The sequence below is a fragment of the Mandrillus leucophaeus genome, unplaced genomic scaffold (genome assembly GCF_000951045.1).
Source record: "Mandrillus leucophaeus isolate KB7577 unplaced genomic scaffold, Mleu.le_1.0 Scaffold763, whole genome shotgun sequence".
Classification (NCBI taxonomy): domain Eukaryota; kingdom Metazoa; phylum Chordata; class Mammalia; order Primates; family Cercopithecidae; genus Mandrillus; species Mandrillus leucophaeus.
The window spans coordinates 1,070,330-1,094,703 of record NW_012108286.1 but is presented as its reverse complement, the minus strand read 5'-3'; the positions used below and the strand labels follow the sequence as shown (position 1 = coordinate 1,094,703).

Here is a 24,374-nt window from a genome sequence, read left to right as displayed (position 1 = left end):
AATTTTAAAATATTATATTGTATTTTATGGTCACAAAATATCATACTCCAATAGACAACTGAATCCTTTCAGATAAGTGAAATATTTATTTCATGTTCTGAAAAGTTGAGACTATCTGTCGAAATATGTCAGACTAGTGGGACAACTTCTTAAAACTGTCCAACAGAGAAAACTGGTTTTCTAATTTTTTTTTTTTTTTTTTGAGACAGAGTCTTGCTCTGTTGCGTAGGCTGGAGTGCAGTGGCACTATCTTGGCTCACTGCATCCTCCACCTCCTGCATTCAAACAATTCTCATGCCTCAGCCTCCTAAGAGGCTGAGATTACAGACGTGTGCTACCACACCTAATTTTTTTTTTTTTTTTTTTTTGGTATTTTTAGTAGAGACAGGGCTTCACCATGTTGCCCAGGCTGGTCTCAAACTCCTGGCCTCAAGCAATCTGCCTTCCTCGGCCTCCCAAAGTGATGGAATTACAGGCATAAGCCATGGTACCCAGCCAGGTTTCCTAAAATTTTTAATCTTAGGAATGAGATATGACTGATTTCCACAGTTTTGGCCATGTAATAGGGTGGAACAATAAGGATATAAGCAAATAAAGTTTTCTAAATTGAAGCTAACATCTTACAATATATTTAGGAGTAAATAATCTCTTATATTTTTGAGCCAATGAAAAATATCACTATGGCAAACCATATAATCTAGGTCTTAGAGAAGTAAATGCAACTGGGGTTCAGCAGAACTGTTGTGACCAATATTATCTACAAAAACCAAAAGCATCTTTTTTGAAATGTAAGGAAGTAACTCATAAGCTAGGGAAATTCAGAGAATGCTAGGAAGACAATTCTGACATAGATGACCTCTTCTCTCCTATATCAGTATAATGCCCTGGATTGCAGTATATAAATATGTATGCTTCTCCTAATGGAATATATACCTAATACTATGGAGGTATATAGTGCATAAAGGATATATTTTATAAAGTGTATCTTTTATGCACTATATACACTTTATCCTTTATAAAGGATGCACTTTATAAATAAGGTAGAAAGGATAGGTAAACAAGGGCCATTCACTAATGCAATAAAAATTCATATCACTCATTTCAAAATTATAAAAAAATTATAGATTGAAATATATTTCCCACAAATTAAAAATTTAAGTAGAAGCACTAGGTGAGACCAGCACATGGAAAAGTGAATTCATATTTTCATTGCTTTTATCTGTGCTTTTGGTTTCAATTTTAACATGGTTAGAGAAATTTAGAGGTGGCACAAAAGACATGCAGCATCATCGTTTACCCTGAGTGATTGCCTTGTGACAGGAATGCATGAAGCCAGCACTTCATAGGAGCGATAAGGCATCTGTAGAGAGCAGGGAAATACACAGTAAAATAAATCCTACTCCCCCTTTTCTCAATAAAAGATTATTGTTTAAAATTTACTTAACCTCAGCAACATCTGAGAAACTATATCTTAAGTGCCACATAATTTAGAGATTACAGGCTAAAACCACATTGAAAGAGGGAATAATCTGGATCTTAGATATACTGTGACAACTGATTTAGCAATGGCAAAGTAGATATCTGTGTATCACAACACATTTTCTTAGTCATTAATTCTCAGCTACTTAAAAAGTTTTTTTTGTTTGTTTGTTTTGTTTTTTTGTACTTTAAGAGTTCTTGCCAAGTTTTTATGCTTCGAAAGTGTGTATAATCATGAGATGGGTTCCGCTACAGAGGTTATTTTTCTTTCTTTTCACCTAGACTATATAGTCTTGTTCAAACGTTTTTATTTTTCACTGTGATTAAAAGTATCCTTGCAAAATCAAATAGCATTATAACCTTTTTTTTTTAAATTAAGAGTTGACTGTCAATTCCTGCCTTTCAAAATGTTCTAACATGTCTAACCAAAATCTAATTCTTTGCTGTAAACATCTGCCCGTAAGTTCTTGAATAGCCTCTGTATGTCTCTATTCTTCTGGAGAGAAAACATGTCCATGGATATGTGTATATGTTTCATGGTAGAGACAGAGAAGGAACATCTACAATGAATTTCTATATCCCTAAGAGCAACACTCTCTAGAGAAGAGAATTCTCCCATGGAATATTATTTCAGTTTATTAATTTCCAATACAAAGAATCTTTTCTGCAGAGCATAGTGTTTCTAATAGGCTATTTCTGGGGATGACTCTAAAAGAAACCAGTTGGCACATTTAAAAAAAAATCCTAGAAGTAATTTTCGAAAGGTATGGAAAATTTTTATTGATTTCCACCTATTCATCAGGTTATCTTGGTCTCTTCCTCATTTAGTCCACTCCATCCAACTTACCCCTTTTGTCTAAAACAAATGTACTTTCAAAAGCAAATTCTCATGCAAGTTTGGTAAAATGTTATAAGAGGATGGGAGCAGCAGAGTTTATTATTTTCCTGATATTCTCTAAGCTTTAAGGCCAGATTTTCATTGGGACTACTTTGGGTGTATTTTAGGTCCTCAGTGTTGGAGTGTATGCTAAGTGTAATTACGTGGTTAATGCCTTACTACTTCAGGATTTTAAGAGTCTGCAGCTTAAAGGAAGTTCATGACAAAAATAAGAAAATCTGGAAGTAAAAGTATATCTCCTATTTTATAAACCAACCTCCTAGTAAATGCCAAAAGTTCCTCTCCTCCAAAGAGAACTTGGTGACATGATGTAGTTCAAGAGATACAATTTGCAGGGTATGGCAAAAGTGGATGTGCTACTGGTTGGTAGAAAGCCTCTGTGCTATCAGAATTATTTCAGAAGCCAAAGTGAATGCCTCATCTTCCCATTTCTTAATGACCACAACTGGGTCTGGGTGACTCACACCCAGAACTAAAACACAATGGTCACAGAAAACAATGGATCAACAGCGGATGATGTAAGACAGTCATCAAAGTACTACCATGACTGACTAATTCAGTTGTAGACAAATCAATAGCTTCGGCTCTGAACCAGTCTCACCTACCAAAAACTTTGTGTTTATTTCCATTGACACTGGAACCAGGACACACTGAATTGGTTTAGAAAACTACAAATAGGTCCTTTGAACCCTGAGCCTACCAGAGAGGGCCAAATACTTGGGAGAATTCATAAAAATAATCTCAAACTCCTGCCTTCTTTCACCAACCCTGTACTAGTCCTTACTCATCAAGAGTAGAATTTGGCCTAATTAGAAAAGCCCCAGCACAAAGCTAGCTAAGTGGAAGTCTGATTTAATACTCTCTACTCTCAGTAGGACACTGAAATTGTCTTCTAATCAAAGTTCCCATCCCACATGTAATTGTAAACATTAAATACCTGCTTTCTTTGAAAGCAATGACCATCCTTGCTAGACTTGGTTCAGATCTCTTCCAACACCGTGAACAAAAAAGGGAAGTCCTCTTGAGGACTGTTTTGTTTCTCAACTTCCTCCTTGCCCCCAAAGCTCCTGCTAATGGAATTAAGTCTTCACTCTGCAGCACTTCCACATTTACCACCAATAAGAGACTGATCTGTCAAGGCGAGGGCTGGCAAACACGAATGTCATGAATTATGGGTCTGGTTAAAAAAAAAAAAATACACCCGATGATGGACTACATTTCCCATTTTCAATTGCAAAAGAAAATGTGAAATCTGAACAAGATGCAAAGAAAACAAAAGACAACCTTTCACAGGAACAGCCTCTCAACATTTCCTCATCTTTGTGATAAAGCAATAAACATGGGTGTATTGTACTCACTATACAGTGCAAACCTGAAAGGGAATGTTATCTCTTGAGATGGCACAAAGATACTCTAAGAATGAACAAGAAGTCTTACCCCTAATGAGGATTAGTTGAGAGGTGTGAATCAACAGCACAAGATTAGGAATGTTTGACGTGGTTTATCTGAGTGTTAAAGGTGCAGTCCCCTTTTCTGAAGCTTTAAACCAGTAGCCAAGACATTATATTATTTGCATCATAAGACTTCTCTTACTTACCAAGAAATGTTTGTGTCTGACATTTCATGCAAGCTTTGGAGTCACCTTTGTGCTAGAACAGACATTCTTTATATAAGTGTTGCTGAAACAAGCTACTATAGAAGTCTGCCCAGTAGCATGCATCAAAGAGAAGGAATTATAGTATATAAATTGTTTCCACATTACTACTATTTTATAACATCATTGTCTGTTTTCTTACCATCCATGGTATTAGTTAAAAGACCTGTCTTGATTTAATAAGGGGCTTCTTGATGATGGGCCTCTGAAAAACAATTCTTAATAAGTATCAGTGTGGGAGGGATTAATTAGATGGGATAAATTTAACATTTGGCATACCAAACTTTTTAGACATCCATGGGAAACGCCCCATAAAGAATTCTATAAATTTTTTTAAAGTAAGCTTTTCAGGCTTACTTGATTGAGATTGAGCTCTGAAGCTGAAAATGAAGGAGGGTTTGCTACACCTTTGACTTCCAGGCTCATATGTTCATGAACAACAAAGGGCAAGGAATGGAAATAGATATTAAGACGGGGCGAGAAGAGACAGAGAAGACAGAGAGACAGAGGAGACAGGGAACAGCTAGTTTCCCAGCACAGACACCAATAGACAGGTAGCATTGACACTGTACCTAGAGAGGCTGCCCTCGGCGGCCAGGCCCTGGGAGTCATCGAGGACATTAGGTTCACTGCAGGAGGGGTAGGGAGATGAAGCATTTAGGGAAAGAAAATGAAAAAAAAAGAAAAAAGAAAAAAGGCATGCAATTTTCTGCTTCCAAGAACCAAAAATAAATAGATTTAACAGAACAAGGAAGGAAAAGGAGACAGTCAACCATTTCACCTTGTGCTGGGTTTGTCAAGACATAGGACTCAAGGCAATGGGGGAGGAAGGGCTTTGGATGGATACAACTCTCAGAGGAGTAACCTATTTATTGGTCAAGAGTTAAAATGAACTCCAAATGGGCCCATAGGCTCTGAAACACATTGCAGAATGAATCTGTAGAAGATGAAACTATCACTTCCTTTGGTAACCATTTGACTAGGTGGTGATTATTTTTAACCTGTCTTATGTACATGGCGTTTCATTGACCAGGACCCTGCTTCTTTCTTGTGCATTCTAACGTTAGCACACAGAAACCACTTACCATGAACTGCCACAACCAAGCTCTTGGAACTGATGCCATTAAGAAAAGCAAAGAAAGAACACAACTTTCCCTGCTAATTTTGCAGTGAAAATGCAAGTAAACAAACGAAAGGAAGATATCTTGGAAAATTCACATGGAACTCGCATTTACCTCCTTACTCTCCATCCTCTAGTGACTGAATTGTAAATGCCAAAAGAAGAAACCTGTCAGGTTGGTGAGAGAATAATTAAATTGTTTATCGATTGATATGTATGTAGCTGAACTGAGATTTGTGAACAGAAACTTTCATGCTTTATCTGTCCTTCCTTCAGCGCCTCGCATTGAGCTAAGCATCTGTGAGGCACTCAATAAATACTTGTTAAGTTGGAGAGAACTAAACCATTTAGAAAACTGGAGTGCCTGGCCCCAAAGAATTGAGGCTCACCTAAAAGTACACCATAAAAACAGCCTCTGTCCCTAGGAAGAGACTCACTTCTCTTATGTACAGATACAGTATTATTACCTTCACTAGTCTTCCAAAATATGAATGAAACCCAAACTATTTAACTACATTATTTTTTCTTGATTTCTAGAAAACAAGAAAATGTACAATCAAGATATGTATGATAGGACAAATTTTCTCCCTGCAATCAACTTGACCCCTTAATGAATATGTAAAAAGGAAATTGATGGCCTGGTTATTTTAGGTAAATAACAACAAAAAACCTCTATGAAATTTCTACAATTCTATAATTTAAATAAAACTTTCAAATAATTGATTTTTAAAAATATTCTTCATAGAACCATGCACATTGCTAGCAATTAAAAATACACTGATAGCTACCAATGTTAGCTGCTTGTGTGGCTTTATATCTTTTTTTGGACATGTTACTGTTTGGCTTTGATTTTGTTCACACTTTTTGTTTATAAGACTTCCTTTTCAAAGGAAAATTACCAAATAGTAGGTAAAACAATTTCTTACAATGATACAAACCTTTATATAGTATTAATCTTTGTAATAATTAAATGGTACTTACATAAAACATTGTCTTCTTAAAAAGTACACAACTTGCTTATTAATGATTTATCATTTTACCCTATTCTTTGATATTCTCCAAACTTGGGCTTTATTTCACAAATTTTATTTCATCTGTGTAGTCCATGAACCATTTGCTAAAGGATTTGGGTACAGGATAATTATTCCTACATATAAACTGGTTTTATGTGAACATCACAATATGCCCTGAATTTTATTATTTTCCATGTGTGAATTGTACTACAATGAATCTATAGGTGTTAAAAATAAGCAACACACTAAAATCACATAAGGTCAATTCCTTGAAAAACTCAGTCCTGAAGTGAAAATATCATTGGTTCCAAAACATTTATCTACTTAAGATAAATGTTTTGACTCACGTCAGATCATTTTCATTATACTTTAATTGTATATACATATCTTGGATTTTTTTTTACTTACATTCTTAAAAGACAGGACACACAAATAAAATATTTAAAGGGGTTTTGTCATGGAATCACAGAACTATAGATGGAGAAGTTACCTTAAAGGTCATTTTAACAAACCTCTTCATTTTATGAAGGGAAGAACTGGATTACAGTTAAATGGCCTGCCCGAGGTCACACGCAGCGGCACAGATCCTTTTCTGCTTGGTTAAGTGTCACTACCTACAACTGAATCCTAATAATATATCAGAACCCTAAACTTTACCAGATACGTAAAGATGGTCCTAACTCTTGCCAGTACCCATCATTAGCTTAGCTAATGATAAATCTGAAATACAAGAATGTCATTTGACAACAGAAAGAAAACCATGTGTCTATGGAAAATGTTTAAGGAGAGACAATACTTGGATGAGAAACTGGGATCCCTTCTACTAGCTTGGCTTAGAAAACTGCAAAGTGTTGCCTGCAGGAACCTAGCTGACAAATCCTTTGTGGCATGATCTATCTAAAAGCATTACTTTTTTGGTCTTTGTAGAATAACAGGAGTGTATTTTCAGAATTTATAACTTTGCCCCCAAATGCAGAGTATAATATAACCATAGCTCTTTACCTCTGGCTGGGTAGCATGCCCACCTCAGCCTGAGGTGCAGACATGCTGGAGACATGGCTGGAGAATCGCCTCCTTCCAATGGCACTCAGGAGGTAAGCTTCTTGTTCACTTACCACGCTGGGCATGCTTATAGAGTCATCTAAAAGGGGCAAAGGAATAGAGTGTTAAAAAACTATGACACTGATCAGAAAAACCCAACCAAAGCTGTACTTGCGTTCTGTCCTTGGCTTGTATACAACTTACGGCTGTCTGTAAAGCTAAATTATCATTGATCCCTTCATACAGATAACAACAACTTAGACTTTTGGGGGTAATGATAATTCTTCACATCTATACATCTCCCACCCTTCTCCATTAGAACATCCTTCATGAAATAAATGTAAATTTTTACAAGTAGGCTATTTGTGAAAGTCAACAGGCATCAGCAAATTTAAGATTTGAGAAAAGCTAGCACATAATTTTTTAAAAACATTCCATAAATACTTCAGGGGACTTTGTTACTGAATGAGTCAAATACATTTCCTTGGCATTCAAAAAACCGCATTCAGTACAGTTAATAATTTCTAGACTGCTGAGGGAAAGACAATTTCAGACATTTTTAGGAAAAATATTTGAAAGCTATAAAGTTAAGAAATAAATGCTTATTTTAACCAAAATTTTAAAATTTAAGTATGTGATCTTGTTTTCTCCATAGAAGCAGATTTTTTTTTTTTGGTTTTGGTTTGTTTTTTGTTTTTGAGACAGAGGCTCGCTCTGTTGCCCAGGCTGGAGGGCACTGGCTCTATCTTGGCTCACTGCAACCTCCGCTTCCCAGGTTCAAGTGGTTCCCATGCCTCAGCCTCCAGAGTAGCTGGGACTAGTGGCGCACAACACCACGCTTGGCTAGTTTTTGTATTTTTAGTAGAGATGGGGTTTCATCATGTTGGCCAGGCTAGTCTCGAACTCCTGACCTCAGGTGATCCACCCGCCTCAGTCTCCCAAAGTGCTGGGATTACATGTGTGAGCCACTGTGCCCAGCCAGAAGCAGAAATTAATGTACTCAAATTCATACGAAAATTAGCTTTAGCACAGTATTTATGACAAAGTGACCTAATTCTAAAAGAGCTAATGTTGTTTGTTGATGAACACTAACGTTCTTTGATAAACATATTGAGTTTTGGAGAATGTGTGCTACCATATAAGATCATCTGATACTATTTATTTAAAATACCAAAGTAATCATATTTCTAATTGAACTTATTTCAAATCAAAACGTGAATATAAAAAGTGCTAGCAATTTTAATTTGCTATATAATCACTGACTTACAATTGATTCTTGTTATAGAATGATATTTTTTTTTTTACATGTGTCCACAGGAAGGAGAATAAACAAATGTGCCTTAAAAATATAAAAAAAAAAACACGTGGTAGGATAGATTGAGCTATTTCTACAAAGGCCTTTCCCAAATCCTATTGATTATTCCCCCTTATTTGTACTCACATATCACGTAACACTTATGTCCCCAGTATTTGTTTGGTGATTAATCATGTGCTGTCTTCCACTAACTCTTTTGTTAAGTGTTCTTTATTGTAAATGTCTCTCATCTCCTCTACATAACTATATCTATTATAAGGTCTTAGAAAGCAGAGAACGTATCTTTCTCATACTTCCTTCTTCCTTATCTTATACCTGATAGGCCTTAATACAAGTCTGATTATTGAATGTAAGGAAGTTTAATTCAAACCAATGAACTGCTTTTCATAGCTCTCCTTGTTTAAATTAATACACACCCATATCACAAACACACGATACCATTTGTTAGTAATCTTGCTTTCATTGGGATCGTTGCGATGTCTGTGATCAGAGATATAAGCAAAAAATTGCATGGCTCCCCAATCCGCCTGCTGCCTCATCAGTATGTTAGTGTTGGCTTTTGGCCAGTGATATCCCTGTTTAAGTCTTACTTACTTTTCTTCCCTAGCTCCTTCCTACGGCTTAGGTAATCCATTATTTATAAGGGTACCTGCAAAATATATTTAGCTCTACAAAAATAGGTGATATCATTTCCTATAATTAATAAGAATTGCTGGGAGAGGCTACTTCAAGCATTAAATAAAAAATTGATTTTCTTTAAGTTTTACCCATACTTAATGGATATTTAAACTGCTGATCCTTTTCTCTTTCATGGTGTTTTCTCAGTCAAGATTTCCCTAATTACAACTTTAGCTGTATTTTCATGAGCAGTCACCAGGGTGATTTAGACACAAATGTGTCTATAGGTCAGCCGCAGGACAATATGATTTTTCCTTTGGTCGATGCTGAAGCTAAATCTGCAAATATTACTGGTAAGTACTGACAAAGCATTTATTTTTTCTCTTCTCTTACATTCCCAACTGTCGTAGCACATTAAAACACTTTCATTCATCTTAGTTAATTAAAATTCTAACCTCAACTCTCATTTCTTCTATTTAATTTAGTTCAGAGTAGAGCATTTTGTTGTTGTTTGGTATGGAGAGCCTCTGAGTGAAGATCTAAACTTTGTTCTCATTCATATGGCATTGACAACACAACTTTGCTACAAACGCTATAACATACAAGTGGAAAATAATTTATGCAATTTTAAGACTCCTGAAATGACAGTAGCATTTAATGGAATCTTTCACCCTAATTTTACTTTTTATAACCTCCTGTGAAGCATATATATGTAGTATTTCTCCTCATGTCATCACACCAAATCTCTAGCACATACCTTAGAAGCTTCTGGGCTGACCTAGTCACTGGGGATTCTCTTAACTCAAATTTGGAGTACTTTCCCTCAAGACAGCCTGCTGGTTTACATACTGGCTGGCAGAGCCAACTGGTCTTTTCTGAGTCCTAGGCATATACACGGCTCACTTTTCCTTGCCTAATGAGGCCATTTAGGTGTCGATCAACCCTCTAAGCAAGATGTCCAGGAAAAATGAGAGTAAGTGCTTTCCTTGGTTAGTTATCCACAATTTAAATGGGAGTTAGTGGAAAAAGTTGACTATACAGGTTTAAAGAAAATTTAGGAGTCACTAACGATTTGCTTTTTTCCTGAACTCTTTTTAAATGACCAAAGGATATCAAGAAATGTATAGAAAAGCAGGCATCAGGAGTCATGGAATCAGTCATATTTTCCCTAGAACTCCTTCTGTAAAAATGACTAGGGGATCAGAAGTGGAAAAGGTCAGAGGGCAGTAATCCTTCCCAAGCCCCTGCTCCTATGGCCAAGCCGTGTCTTCCACCCACATTCTTTGGAATGACCTACTTTCCTCATCTTCCTCGTCAGTCCGACTCAGGGTGTCCTGCGAAGCTTGCTGGGATGGCTCACTATCCTGCTCCCAGACAGTGCCCGTGCCTGTGTTAGAGCGGGACATGGTGGCCAAGCTCAGGCGGTAAGCAGAGGTGGAGGTGCCCACGGTACTGATGGATGTCTTGCCTTGGTAGGCTAGAGGATTCGAGAGACCAAAGGAAATGCATGGTGAGAATCTTAAATGTCTGCTTCAAAGTCCTCCCTGATCACTTGTAATTTTTAGGAAAGGTTCGTTAAATAATGTGTCTTTATAACGAAGTTGCAAATGAAAGTGGGGATTTTTTTATTTTAAAGAATCAATATTGGCCACTGATATAATTAAGTAGTTCCCTTGCCAGAACATAACATCTATAACAATATTAAATGCTTTGACATTGTTGCCTTTCTTATTGGTTTTCTATTTTATTTTCCAAGGTTGGTAGGATGCAAATTAACTTTGACCTGAATTGTAACTTCCAACTTGGCAATTTTTACTAAGAAATATATCTTATCTGACACAAACATATCAAAGTAATAAATAAGTTGTCTGATGTGAACCCCACAATCAGAATGCATAATCAAAACTGTTTTCATTCTCATTTTCTGGAAATTACAACCTATAAAATACCCCTCATTTCTATGTCAGGTTATTTTATTACAAAGTAGAATATTTGAATGATAATGTTTAAACTTCACCAGGATTATACTTGTCAATTTTTTGTTTTTACCACATTGTCTGCAAAGAACAATAAAAGCTTTCAAAAGAAAGGAAATAACCCTTCCCTCCCACAAAAAAGAAAACCTATCACATATTACATTTTACTTGTGGATAATGACTGCCCTCTAATGGCAAATAATGTTTTATTTTCCTTCCTCAGTAATCTGAGAATATAAGAAAGAAAGCAATGTACTCTCAAAGAATACCTGTAGAATAACGTAAAATAATGTAAAGAAAGTACTTCCTAGTTTGCCAGCTCTAAGGGAATCCTTCTCCTTCTGATGTGTGAAAAGTTAAAGGCTTTATAAATCAATCATACAGATCTGTTGAAAAATCCCCTTACAATAATCATTTTCTATGCGATAGTAGTAAGTTATTTACTTGTAAATTATTTACCTATTTTCTTCTGTGTCTGTTTCCTCATTCTTTACAGGGACTTTCAATTATACACCTTGAAGGTATTTGTATAGCTTAAAGGAAATAATCTACCATTAAATAGAAGTTCAATAAATGAATGTGCCCCTTCTCTTTTTCAAAAAGGAAATAAAGATAATAATTTAAACCATTTTTTCTCCAATTAAATATTCAAGAAAGAGATTAACTACTAAAATGAAGATTAAAAAATATATAGAAAAGGAAGAAAACTAAATTCTTATGATATCCTTTTAATTTCTATTTCGTTACTGACAAAAGAGGAAGTCAAATCTAGTAGTGGTCAAATGGCTAACTTAGTAGAAATCGTCAAATCTAGTAGTGTACCAAAATGGCTAACGTATTCATAGTTCCAAAAAGTGTGGTGACCTGGACGGAGGGATTCTTTGTAGGCTGTGAGTTCCATTAGTCAAAACAAATTCACAATACTCTCAGGCACACTCACCCGATCCACTATGAACTGCCTCTTTTAGAATTTTTAGTTCACTGTTGAACTCAGCAATGAGCGAGCTCTTACACAAAGGGCGTGGTATGAAGCGCCGCTCCAGCTGGTCGGCAATATGCTGCCGGGCAGAAAGCTCTTCATGATTCTCTGCTGGTTGGGCCAGCAGCTGAAAGGAAGGCATAACATTCTCAGGGTCTCAATTTTCCATCAGTAAAATGGGCTAATTGCTGTACCCATTGTTGCGAGGAATAAATAAGGTAATGCATGTGATGTTCCTAGAATGGCACTTTACACAGGAAGTGCTTAATAATTACATTGTTTTAAATCACTACCCTAAGAAATTGGGGCATGAAAAGAACAAACATAGATGGGTACTGGGGGTCTTGGAGGAAAAACATACGTTAAGTATCCTATGTTTTTCATATGTTTATTTAAAATCAGATCTCAGTCATGCCACTGAAGATAGAAGATTCTCCAAACTATTCCACTGTACCAATCTTTTGGGTGGGTAGAGTGGGGGATGACTAGTAGGGAGTGGGCAAAGTTTTACAGACTCCAATAAAGCTCTTACTGTGAAGTCATTTCTAGTGTGAAATTTTATCCTCTGGAATATATTTTTTGGTGGTTTTTTCATCAAGCATAGTATTAACAGGCCCTACTAACTGGCAACAGTAGGTACCATGAGCACTGCTGCCATATTCCTGCCTCAGTAGAGAGCCACACATTTATTCAAGCTTGCCACTTTCAGGAGGAGAAGCACACACCACACCTTGCACTGGATGAAAGGGCGCAAAAGCACAAAGATGGGTATTCGGGTCCGCACGATGAAGTCGAGGAAGTCCCAAAGGGCCAGGCCTCCCACCTTCCGCAGAGCCATTTCCTTCACCTGGAGGCTCAGCCAGTACCACTGGCTTCCGAGCTGCCTCTCAAAGCAGACGAGAATCACCTTCAGCGCTTCACACCGGGAAAAGAGAAAAGTGAGCCTGCGGACCTGTGCTTCAGAGGAACCCAACCGACATTCAGAGCCCTTTTTGCACCTTTAGAAATTTTCTAAATTTCTAAACTCTCCCCATGTTTCTAAAAACTTCATATGTATTCCCAAGCAAGAGTATTCTGAACATCGAGACAAAAACGTGTATGTTAAGTGTTTTGATTCTGATGAAGAGTACCCAAGTATCTTTCTTAAGTGCATCTTAAGAACTACTATTTTGGAAAATATAGAGCAATGTGGTCGACTGAATTGAAAGGAAAATATTTTATAAACATGATGTGTGGCTAACGCTTTACCTTCCAAAAGTTTTGTCATAATAACTTCATGGTGATATGGACATATCACTCACATTCTTAGCTAAAACATGGATCTTAAAAATCTTTTCCTTTTTTCTTTTAACCATAAAAATAAATATTTGTGTTACTAAAAGTAAAATAAAACCATGAAGAAGTGCACAAAGTTAAAAAAATTAAGTCCTTTTCCTTCCCAGTTCCCTTCCTGACCCCACACTAAACTGCTCCCCAGAGGTAACCAGTAAATGCGTTCAGTGTATCTTTCCAAAAATAAAAAACAGCTCCTTCCTTCATCGCACACTACGTCTATTACTAAACCCTGCTAGATTTATTTTTCCGTATCTCTTTCCTCTCAGATTCTGGCAGCCCTTCACAATCTACATTTATTTTTATTTTTCAGGAAGCAGATTTCCCAAACCATGTCAGGACAAACCAGAATATTGTGAAGACGTCAAAGATGATGACAGGAGCTCTCTCTGCCACTACAGCTTTTACCGTGGAGTCTGCCACGGGGCAGTCAAGTGACCTGAGCCTTCTGGACTGTTCTTAACGCCCATCAATCTCAGCACCTAAACAATGTGTATACTAAACACATTTTGATTCTAATTAGGAAAACACAAAAATCTTTCTTAAGGGCAATGAGTGACTAAATGCACAAAGAAATCCAATTCTCTAAAATCCTCAAGAGTCATATATGCCTTTACCATCCTTAGGATGTTTCCAGGAAAGAACCATGCCATGTAACACAGAGAGAGAGATTGCAAGATTCTTTCTTACCCATATTCCTCCTCAAAATCTCACTTTTCACAGCAAATGCTCATCTCAATTCCTTTCCCTCAACTAAACAAACAAACAAACAAAAAACAACACTCCTCTTTCTCTACCCTAATTCTGATGAAGTTTTCACCGTTACTAAGCCTGTTGGCTCTCTGCCACTCTACTTTCCACCTAAACTTCCATCAGCCCAACACACAGCAGTGTATAAAAGGAGCTCAAGAACAGAGACTCATTCTAGCTTTGTCACTTATTAAGATATATGCCTTCAGGCAAGTTATTCAACCTTTCTGGGCCCCAGGCTCTTCACTCCTAAAATGCGAATAACACTAACTTAGAGTTATTGAGAGGATGAGAGGATTCTATGTGGTAATAGTGTAAAGCACAGAAAACTGCTTGGTGCACAGTAAGTGCTCGAAATAAATGTAAAAATAAACTTAAAATACAGGTTCAGTAGCCTGGCCACGTAACAAAGTAAAAACAACTCTTCACTGAAAAGGCAGACAGTGGAGAGGATGGCAACTCATCAAGTGTCTTCTCATATCCTTCCTGTACATGGTAAACTTCTTTTCTCCGTCATCCTCTGTGCAATCCTAAACTTCATGTAGGGCTCTATGATAGAGCCTAGATTTGAATTCTACTTTGAATACCTTGGCCAACTGAGCATCCATATGGTTTGGTCCTGGGTACATGCATTCCTTGTGTCTTTTTCTTCTTTTTAATTTTCATTGTCAATCCCCTCATTTTCAAACACATCCCATTATAATGCAGTTCAAACATCCCCCATACTCCAAACTCCAAGGACTCATTTTCATCAGTGTGTTTGTGTTCATCTTATACTTCCCACCAATATCTGCTTTGGTGAATTGAAAAATGTCAGGCAATACTTTCTCATTTTTGAAATTCCCCACTGCCAGTGCCCCTTATTCTCAGCGCTATGGCAAGAGTAGTCTTTTCCTGCTGGCCCAGTTCATTCAGGGCTAAACAGTGGCTTTCCATTGCTCCATGGGTCAGGACCAGGTTAAAGGCAGCACGGGATAATAGGAAAGTAGGAGTCAAAGAGGGAAAGGGATTGGGAAGCCTATGGGAGCAGGACTGGATTGGCCTCACTAGAGTAATGATCAAGGTGGAGATTAAAGACATTTTAAGGGAGGAAAAATAGCTAGTAGGGGGCATAACATATTGCAAGGTCACCAAATCTTGCTGCACAGGATGTAGACTACCCAACTCCAGAACCCCATTTATATAGGTGACAGACCAATGAGCCCCACGTGTTGTGCAATGTTGTGTCTTTGTATACTAGACTGAGTTTAGATCTCATAGCAGCTACTGAATCTCACTAGTGAACTTGTACTTAATCAGCATGGAAGAATCTTTACTGCAGATGCCTTCCTTACAAACCCAGACACTCTTACATAAAACAGCCAAGTAATTTAGGCATGGCAGATGTGAAACCATGTTGTTTTTTGGCATATGTTTACTGAAGGAAACCAGACTCTTTTGCAACGGTAATGTTTCTTGTTCAAGTGGCTTCTTTAAATACATTCTGGATTGAGGTTTCTTTAAATATATTCTGGTTTAAAGTCTCTCCAAATTCTTTCTGAGTTAAGTTGGAACTTAACTAATTACATCTAATTATTTATCTATCTAGCTATCTACACATATGTTTTCACATATATATACATACACATGCACAAACAGAGAGATAAAGAAAGTACCAACCCAAGTATGCTGCTTGGCTGGTGGACTCAGCCAGCCCTTCCCTGCGCAAGTCTTTCCCTGCATCCCCAGGGGTGGAGCAGTGGGCTGGGGAGCTCTCTAACATGAAGTTCTTGCTTCTAGATGTGCTGATGATCCGCGGTGGCAGGAGCACATTGATGACCGTCTGCAACAGCAGCTGCACCTCAGGCTGCTCCAGCCAGGGACTATCTAAGGGGCAGAATTTGGAAGAGGGAAGTGGAAAGAAAAACATCACAAGGTAGACTGTCCACATTAGATACAGAAAAACTCAGCTCTTTCCAAGTCCAAACTACAACACCCTAGAAATTCAGGTGTTTCCCATCAAGTACAGCTTTACCAATGGACAGAAACAGTGTTCCTGGCACCTGAGTATTTTCTCCATAGTGGGTACCCAAAACCTTGTGGTCTTAGCCAAATGTCTCGCTTACCATTTCAATCTCCTTTCTTTTTGCAAATACTCATGATGCACTGTACTTACATTTGAGATAAACTTTTTTTTAAAAGAATCCCTCTACCCCTAAGAAGAAAGAGTAATGAAAATATATTGTAATTTAATGATAGTGGCAGGATTTCTGCTAAACCCAGTGTCTGTAGGTTGTACAAGTTTGTTCACCTGTCAATTCTTATATTGTACTTCAATGAATACCATTTTCTCAACTGAATTGAACCACTGTTCCCTGATTTTTGCTGTACTGAAATGTCTTTAAATAGGATGTATCCTCTAAGAAGTAGAGCAGAGAAACTCTGGTCCCAGGTAGCTAAACTGAAAAGAAAGAAAAACTCTTATTCCCTAAGATGACCCTATTTAAATCATTCAGATTGACTTCAGTGATAGCCTTCATGGGAACAGGAAAAAGAAATAGCAGCCTGACATTTAAGAAAACACAACGACAATGATAAATTTCCTTTAGTTAAATTAATCAGACCTTTGCTTCCAGATCCTACTGTGAGCACAAATGGGATGAGCAGATTTAAAAGCATCCCCTCCCTTCGCTCTTGATTGGTGAATGGGGAGATCACATGGCTTAAAGGAAAATCTTCTTTTAAAGCCTGTGCAGCAATAATAGAAAAAAAGATTAATTGATCACCACACCCATTTAGTATGTTTGTTTTTACACAGTATGATGGAGACGGTGACTCCCTGCTGGCTGCTCCTGCAAACTATGAGTTCAATTGTCATCTGTAGAGCATACAAGCTTCACCCAAAACTGATACTTTACCATTGTCTTGATATAATTGAGAGCTATATACCTAAAAAGATAGTAACATCTTGAATATTAAATGAAAAATTAAAATACTTATGGTCAGGTACAAAAACAACTTCATGTCCCCATTAATTTTCTCTATTTTTCCACCAATAAATATTTTAACAACAAAGGAGAAGGAAGAAAATCAGAACTTCTCACATGCTCCATTTGGGAGTTATTCCTCTGGCACCTGCCATGAAAGGCCTTCTTCAAGCCAGGAAACAATATGCAATATAGAAAGAAATATGTGATCTTTGTACATAAGTTATTAACGTGTATCACTTTAGGGATGTCACTCTTCTGCACAGTAGCGATAGCTCTTACTTGATCTCTTTTCTATCATCTACCCATTCTCTGGATGATGAGCCATCAAGCTTGGTTGTCAAACAATGGATGGGTCAGTTATCCACTTACATCAGTTGTGTACTTTCCATTGATTAAAGAGCTTTCCAGTGATTTTTCATTGTGTAAAACTGGTTGACACACAGAAATACTCAGGAGACTTGGGATTCTCCAGTTTTTTTTGTTGTTGTTGTTTGTTTGTTTTTTTGTTTTTGGCCTCGGGAATGATTATTTTAATTTTAAGAAATAAATTAAGGGGGAGAATTTCCTTTAAAAAAGCACACATAATATTCAACCCACAATCATTAAAGAAAATTAAGATATTCAAAGTCTAGTGATAACATCTGAAAGAATTTTATATTGCAATTCTTTCTGAAAATAATTTAAAACCAGACTGTGAATATTACTGCCTCTTTTAATTAACAATTGTGAGCTGACTATCTGTGAACCATTATTTTGCACACATTTTAAATGACTGAAGTGGTTCCTGAAGTTGTGGCAGGACTAAATGACTCTGCTATATTTGAGATCTCAAGAAGAATTACAGAAGCACAACTTAGGGCCAAGCTCAGGGCTGAAGCTCCAAATCTATAAAAGTTTGGAGATGTTTACACTTTTGTTTCACAGATTTTGCCCAGCCTTTGCAGAAAAAACGAGAACACCATGATCTGGTGCCTCAACCAGCAACTTAATGAGCGTGACAAACAGGTAAGGCAGTCACACCTGTATCTGCAACGCTACAAGCCGGACAACAGCTGTGCTGAAGGGTAGAGGTGGTGAGAGATAAGGGCTGAGATGAAGAAGGGGTAATCCGTCAGCAACACTGGAAGGTCCTACCACTCCCATGACCTGAAATACAAACAGAGCACGTGACCAGCCTTGACTATTGCAACTTCATGCAACCGTAGTAAGGGAGTCTCAATGATGATGATAATAAAAATAATAAATTGAAGGTTGGGCATGTTACTTTCAATCATTTCTTTCTTGATGCCTTCTGAAGGCATGTAATGTCTGGAGTCAGATCGAACATTACACTGAATTCAGCCAAGGTTTTGTAGAATGTTGTTTATAGTTAACTATGTAAATAATGAGAGATGAATCAAAAAGCTATTCTAATCAGGAAATTGGACACTTACTTGTGAATTCAAAGGAATGCAGTCAACATTCCTTGATGGAGCAAATACTGACAACAATGATGATGGCAACAGCTCTATTTGCACTAGGCATTCCAACTACAGATTTATTGCTCAGCTAGTGAAGCAGCAGGTCCTATTTAATGAGATGCTCTAACATGGTTTCTATACATTTTACAAAACCTTGTCAGGACCAGACTCTAGATATTACATAAACAATTAAAAAATATTTTTTTCTTCACATAAATCCTAGACTGGCCAACTCATAGTGTCATTTTGCACCATAAAAGAAAAAAATCGTCTTTGCATTTTAAGTTCCCCCACCCAGACTACCTCAACTTCTAGCCAATTGTGCAGGCTCCGCCACCCCACTCTCCAACTGGCAGCCCTCAACTCTCAGCGCAACTTGAAGAGGTGAATTGTCAAAGTAGTGCATGGGAAGCAGCACACCAAAATCCCTTCTGTGTAGGGATGGGTTCCTGGATCTCCCCACACACCACCTTGAAATGTACCTCACTATTTTCAGTGTCACCTGAGCCGTCTGTTTTCATGGGCAGATAGGGGCACAAAGTGGTTGACCTGTAAATCTTCAATTCAGAGAAGTCAATAGCAGAGTTACATTGTGCAAAGTTTCATAAGATTGCCACTTGGCTACTCACCAGATTGACACAGACATTGATCAGTGACCTAAGGTGAGGCAGGAAGGATATGATTGGCTGCCTCTGAAGTGTCAAACAAACCCCTTCAATCAAATTGCTGGCAGGCTCCCACTCAACCTGTCGCCTGGAATACAATATAGGCGCCATTAGCGGCTTGGCTCCCTTCTGGAGAGTCTGAAACAAGTGAATGAGACAGTGATTCTGACGCCATCTAAGACAGGATGTGTCTCTGGGATGAAGTTTACCCATATTGTTCCAAAAGCACAGAGCACACTGGGAGGGGAAGAAGATACTGAAAACGTAGCAGAGGCAGGCCTGCCCCATTCGACTAAATCTATTGAAGAAAAAACAAAGATGATGAACGGGTTGCATTTTAATTTCCCTGGTTTTAGCTTTGACAGAGGGTCCTATGACTACCATCGTAGAAAACTGATCACAGGGGTAATTACTCCCAATAGAACTAATCTGACCCCAGCTACATTTCTGAAACCTGTTTATCAGACTACACACGCCCATCAGTTTTTACACCAGACTACCACTGATTTGATTTATATAGCTTAACTCCTGCCAAGAAGATCACATTAGAAGAAAATAGTTTACTTAAACAATGTTCTTTCTTGGCCTCCCAAGAAATGATATGTATTTTTTGGCTACTTTGTATGGTAGTATAAATGGTGTTACTGTATACATAACCCAATTAAATGAATATGGAATTTTCTGTAATAAAAGTCAATCCATTTCATAATTGTCCTAGTACTGAAAGATTCATCCCTATGGCCCCAAAATAAACAACTTGGGCTTTACTGATATTAACAGTATTTCCTTATACTTTCCTGGCAATACTTTCTAAGCTTATATTTCCTAGCAAAATGGGATCTACAACAACAAATGGAAACATATTCATAAATGAGGCTATGTGACATCTCCGACACTGAAGGTAACGTGCAGGTCAGGTTCAGCCAACATTTCTTGTGTTGAACTGAGATCACCTAACAAATTTAAATCCAAGCCAACTCCATATTCATAGCATATCTCCCAAGAAAATTGCCTACAACTGACCAAGCCTGTGTACTAAGCCAGAAATCTACTTTCGGGAAGCATGATGTTCTTTATAGTGGGCTTAATTATATGAGAAATGGGTCATTTTTAGAGATGTTTAACATCTTTAGATACCAAGTATTTAAGAAAGGAATTTATTTCGACACACCCTTGTGAGACAGTTATAAATCTTTGATAAGCCATTTGCTGATAGACACAAATGTTCTATTGGGATTACTAAAGAAATAGTGTTTTAAAACAGGCATTTCCATGCCATTGAAATAAATAACCTTGAAATAATGTATAGGCAGTCACCACGGTATAAAAGAATATAAAAACAAATAATCAATTATTAGAATAAAAATTTTCAATTTGTTTTAATGACTCCTGAAGGCTGGATTAGTGTGAAGGAGATGATGGACTAATATCTGAAAAATTCTGATGAATTGAACATTAAGTGCTATAAACTCTTGGGAAGGAGTTGCACTGATTTTTGGGTTTAGTTTAAAAGGACAGAAAATGTTCTCACTAACCCAAACTTGAAATTTCTAAGTGGGTTTACTAGTATTAACCTGTTGAACTATCTGCTCACTATCACTATAGTTTCCAAACTGGGTTCACATCTCTGAGTGGTTCAAAAACATCTGCTAATATGTAGGCTACCAATGAATATTTCCCAGGTCACTGAACAAAGATCAAGCGTTAATAGTGTTCATTAGCACCACACTGAATTAGGTTAAAAAGTGAAAATTAGGTGTTTGTTTTCAATCCTGCGAATTTTTAAGCTGCTGCTTGGCGATTATTGTAAAGCTTGGAATTTCTCTAAACTGGTACCTAAATATGTTAACCAGCTACGTTAAATATAGTATTTTGAACATAAAATTCATTGTCTTTTCTCATTAGTTGTTCCATTTATAATGCCTACCCTCCCTTATTTTAAAAGGGATTAAAGGGTACTAATTGAAATTTTTATTTGTGTCAGATGAGGAGCGTGACAGCTAAGAAATGGATAGATTTTTCAAGATAAGCACATATACTTTTAAAGAAAACGTTAGTTTTCTCAAAATGTAGGCTTTGCCACTTAGGCATTCATAGACCCTATTAACCATGCACAAATACCAGAGAAAACTTTCAAGTCATTCATTCAACTCCAGAATGATCTACCATCTTAAAAAATGAGAAATCTTAACTTTGACATTTGTGATAGCAACAGCTAACTAGGAGGCATTCTCACCTCAAAGTAGGCATCTTATGAATTTTGTTGAACATTCTATCCAATCTTTTTAAAATGAGGATGAGGGCTGGCCTCACTGCCTCAGCTGTCCAGTCGGTAATGGGTAGCATCTCCATGATGTAGCGCCGAAGCCCACGACTCTCCATTGTCTGAGTGTCATATGGTGCCAGCTTCAGAAGGGAGTGTGCAATTTCTGCCAACCTAAAATATATACATGCGTATATATGAATATATAAAATAAGCGTAGAATTACACAATGGGAATTTTTCTACACAGCATCATATTAATCACCCCTTCCAGACCACCTACTCCCTGAACTAAGAACATTCTTCCCAACATCCTCTATCCCTCTGCTCTCCCATATACCAGAACAGTGATACCTACACATCCATATTAATAGAGAATCATAGAATGTTTCAGAGACGACATGTAAAGAGCATCTGATAAGGAAACTACAATCCAGAGATTAAGGATAGGCCAAATATATTTAGAGAATGTCACTTCTGAGGATGTACATGTATATTATATATATGACATATATCCATATAAAAGAGAACCTAACTTTAATGAACAATAAAATCACTAATATCAAATGTCCTTGGAAATTTCATGGCTTCAGAACTCCCTCAGTACCCATAGTCAAGGTCAAAGCCACCTTATAAAAAATGCTCTTGGTTTTTGTTGCAACCCAAAGAGTTCTTCAGGCTCCATTTCCATTCCTCTCCTTTAAAGTCTCCTCCTGTCTTTTTGTCTTATACATGGATCCTTCCTCTCTGTTGAGATTCTTTATCTAATAGACCCAGTTGTACTGTCTGGATGACATTGGTTTTGGTTGTCTCTGCTCGGTTCCATACAGAAACTGCCAGAGGGAAAGTTGTGCTTCCCGCAGGGTTGGCCCAGGCTTGCAGTCACCAGACCCAAGTGTTGATGTTCTAAGTGTTAGATTTTCTGAAGGAGAATTGGCCAAATAGATTAATTGGCCAAATAAGGTTTCTAGTAAATGTAATAGTTAACGAAATAATCTTTAGAACTAGATATGGATTACCAATTTCCAAATAATAAACAATACAAATATAAAGATGTACATAGCCTTAAAGCCAACTTAATTTAATTTTGTATAAAGGAGAAAGTATTTAAACACTTTACAGTGGCTCCTGATAAAATATACTGAGTAGATCCAGAATGTGTACAAGATAATATTAAGAGGTAATGTATACTCATTCATAAAAATATCTTACAACATGCTGTATGATTTGAGCTTGATTTTTTTTTCCTCAAAAAAAGCTTATATTCTAAAAAATACACCTAAGATACAGTGGCTGAAATGTTCATATTCTTTGTCGAGATACTGAAAATTCATTTGAAAACAAATATCTTTAGGAAGGGTAATACATTAAGTTACTACCACCCATTATTTGAATCTTTGGCTTCAATCAGTACATGTTGAGTTAGTCAGGCAAAGGATTCTATGGAACTGGAATGTAGGACAGATGATTCCTGATGGAGGAGGCGAGCAGACAGGCATAATGTTACCTAGGAATGCATGTATGGATGGCATCAGCAGGAGCAGCCATACCATACATGGAAAGTTTTCAGGATTGTTACTGAAGAGAGGAGGAGATTTCAGATAAACGGAAAAATAAGGTTTGTTTGTTCGTTTGTTTTGACAAGTTTGTACTGGAAAAGCTCTGGAAATAATCTTCCCTGAGTCATGGAATCTTAGGGTTGAAAAAGCTCATAATAGTCATAATATCCTGTAGGCAGTCAGGTTCACACTGGCACCTCTTATTTATTTTTTATTTTTTTAAAACACAACTTAAAAGGAAAATGAAAAAAATATAATTTCCCAGGACTTCCAATAATCTCATAAATAAGAACTTCTGGCTGGGCGTGGTGGCTCACGCCTGTAATCCTAGCACTTTGGGAGGCCGAGGCCAGTGGATCATGAGGTCAGGAGTTCAAGACCAGCCTGGCCAAGATGGTGAAACCCTGTCTCTACTAAAAATACAAAAATTAGCTGGGCGTGGTGGTGGGCGCTCATAATCCCAACTACTTGGGAGGCTGAGATTGTGCCACTGCGCTCTAGCCTGGGTGACAGAGCAAGACTCCATCTAAAAATAAAAAAGAACTTCAAAGGTCTGGGCCCAGAAATCTATATATTTTTAACTTTTATTTTGGAAAATCTCAAACATATAAAAAAGTAGAGAGATGAGTATATAGTAAGCCCCCAATATACCCATCACTCAACCTCAGCCTCCCAGGTAGCTGGGACTACAGGTGCACAGCCCCATGCCCTGCTAATTTTTGTAGTTTTTGTAGAGATGGGGTTTTGCTACGTTAGTCAGGCTGGTTTTGAGCTCCTGGATTCGAGCAATCTGCCTGCCTCAGCCTCCCAAAAGTGCTGGGATTACAGGTGTGAGCCACTGTACTCGGCCTACAGTGACTCTTGTTTTACTTATACCCTCAAACACTCCCCCTTTCCCCACCCTAGACTATTTTAAAGTAAATCCCAAGAATCATACCATTTACCCAGACATATTTCAGTATGTGTCTCCAAATTATGGACTGAGAAAAATTAAACACAACACAATATGACATTTAACAAATTAAAAATAATTCTTCTTTTTGAAAAATTCCAATATCCAGTCAGTTTTCAATATTCACACACTATCTCATACTTACTTTTTTTTTTTTTTAAGAAATTAGGAAAAAATAAGGCCCATAAATTTCAATTTGTTGATGTCTTTAAGTCTCTTTTAATATGTAGATTTCCCCCTCTTCTGTACTTTTTTGCTATCTTGACTTTTTTTTTTTTTTTTGAGACGGAGTCTCGCTCTGTTGCCAGGCTGGAGTGCAATGGTGCGATCTC

At 37.3% G+C, this 24,374-nt stretch overlaps 1 protein-coding gene across 2 annotated transcripts in view; it reads right to left on the bottom strand.

The window, feature by feature from the left end:
- The window catches only part of UNC80 (unc-80 homolog (C. elegans)), a 251,121-nt gene that overhangs the window by 9,752 nt on the left and 216,995 nt on the right, over positions 1-24,374 (bottom strand). Inside the window, exons 51-60 of one of the 2 annotated variants that reach the window (XM_011966529.1) lie at positions 21,506-21,706; positions 19,234-19,357; positions 18,165-18,290; positions 16,779-16,902; positions 15,835-16,041; positions 12,824-13,008; positions 12,055-12,220; positions 10,436-10,615; positions 7,167-7,305; positions 4,604-4,660 (exon numbers count right to left, since the gene is read on the bottom strand). In XM_011966529.1, the coding sequence (XP_011821919.1) occupies positions 4,604-4,660; positions 7,167-7,305; positions 10,436-10,615; positions 12,055-12,220; positions 12,824-13,008; positions 15,835-16,041; positions 16,779-16,902; positions 18,165-18,290; positions 19,234-19,357; positions 21,506-21,706 (1,509 nt within the window). The remainder of the gene's footprint in view (positions 1-4,603; positions 4,661-7,166; positions 7,306-10,435; positions 10,616-12,054; positions 12,221-12,823; positions 13,009-15,834; positions 16,042-16,778; positions 16,903-18,164; positions 18,291-19,233; positions 19,358-21,505; positions 21,707-24,374) is intronic. The other variant, XM_011966530.1, reaches the window with a different exon arrangement.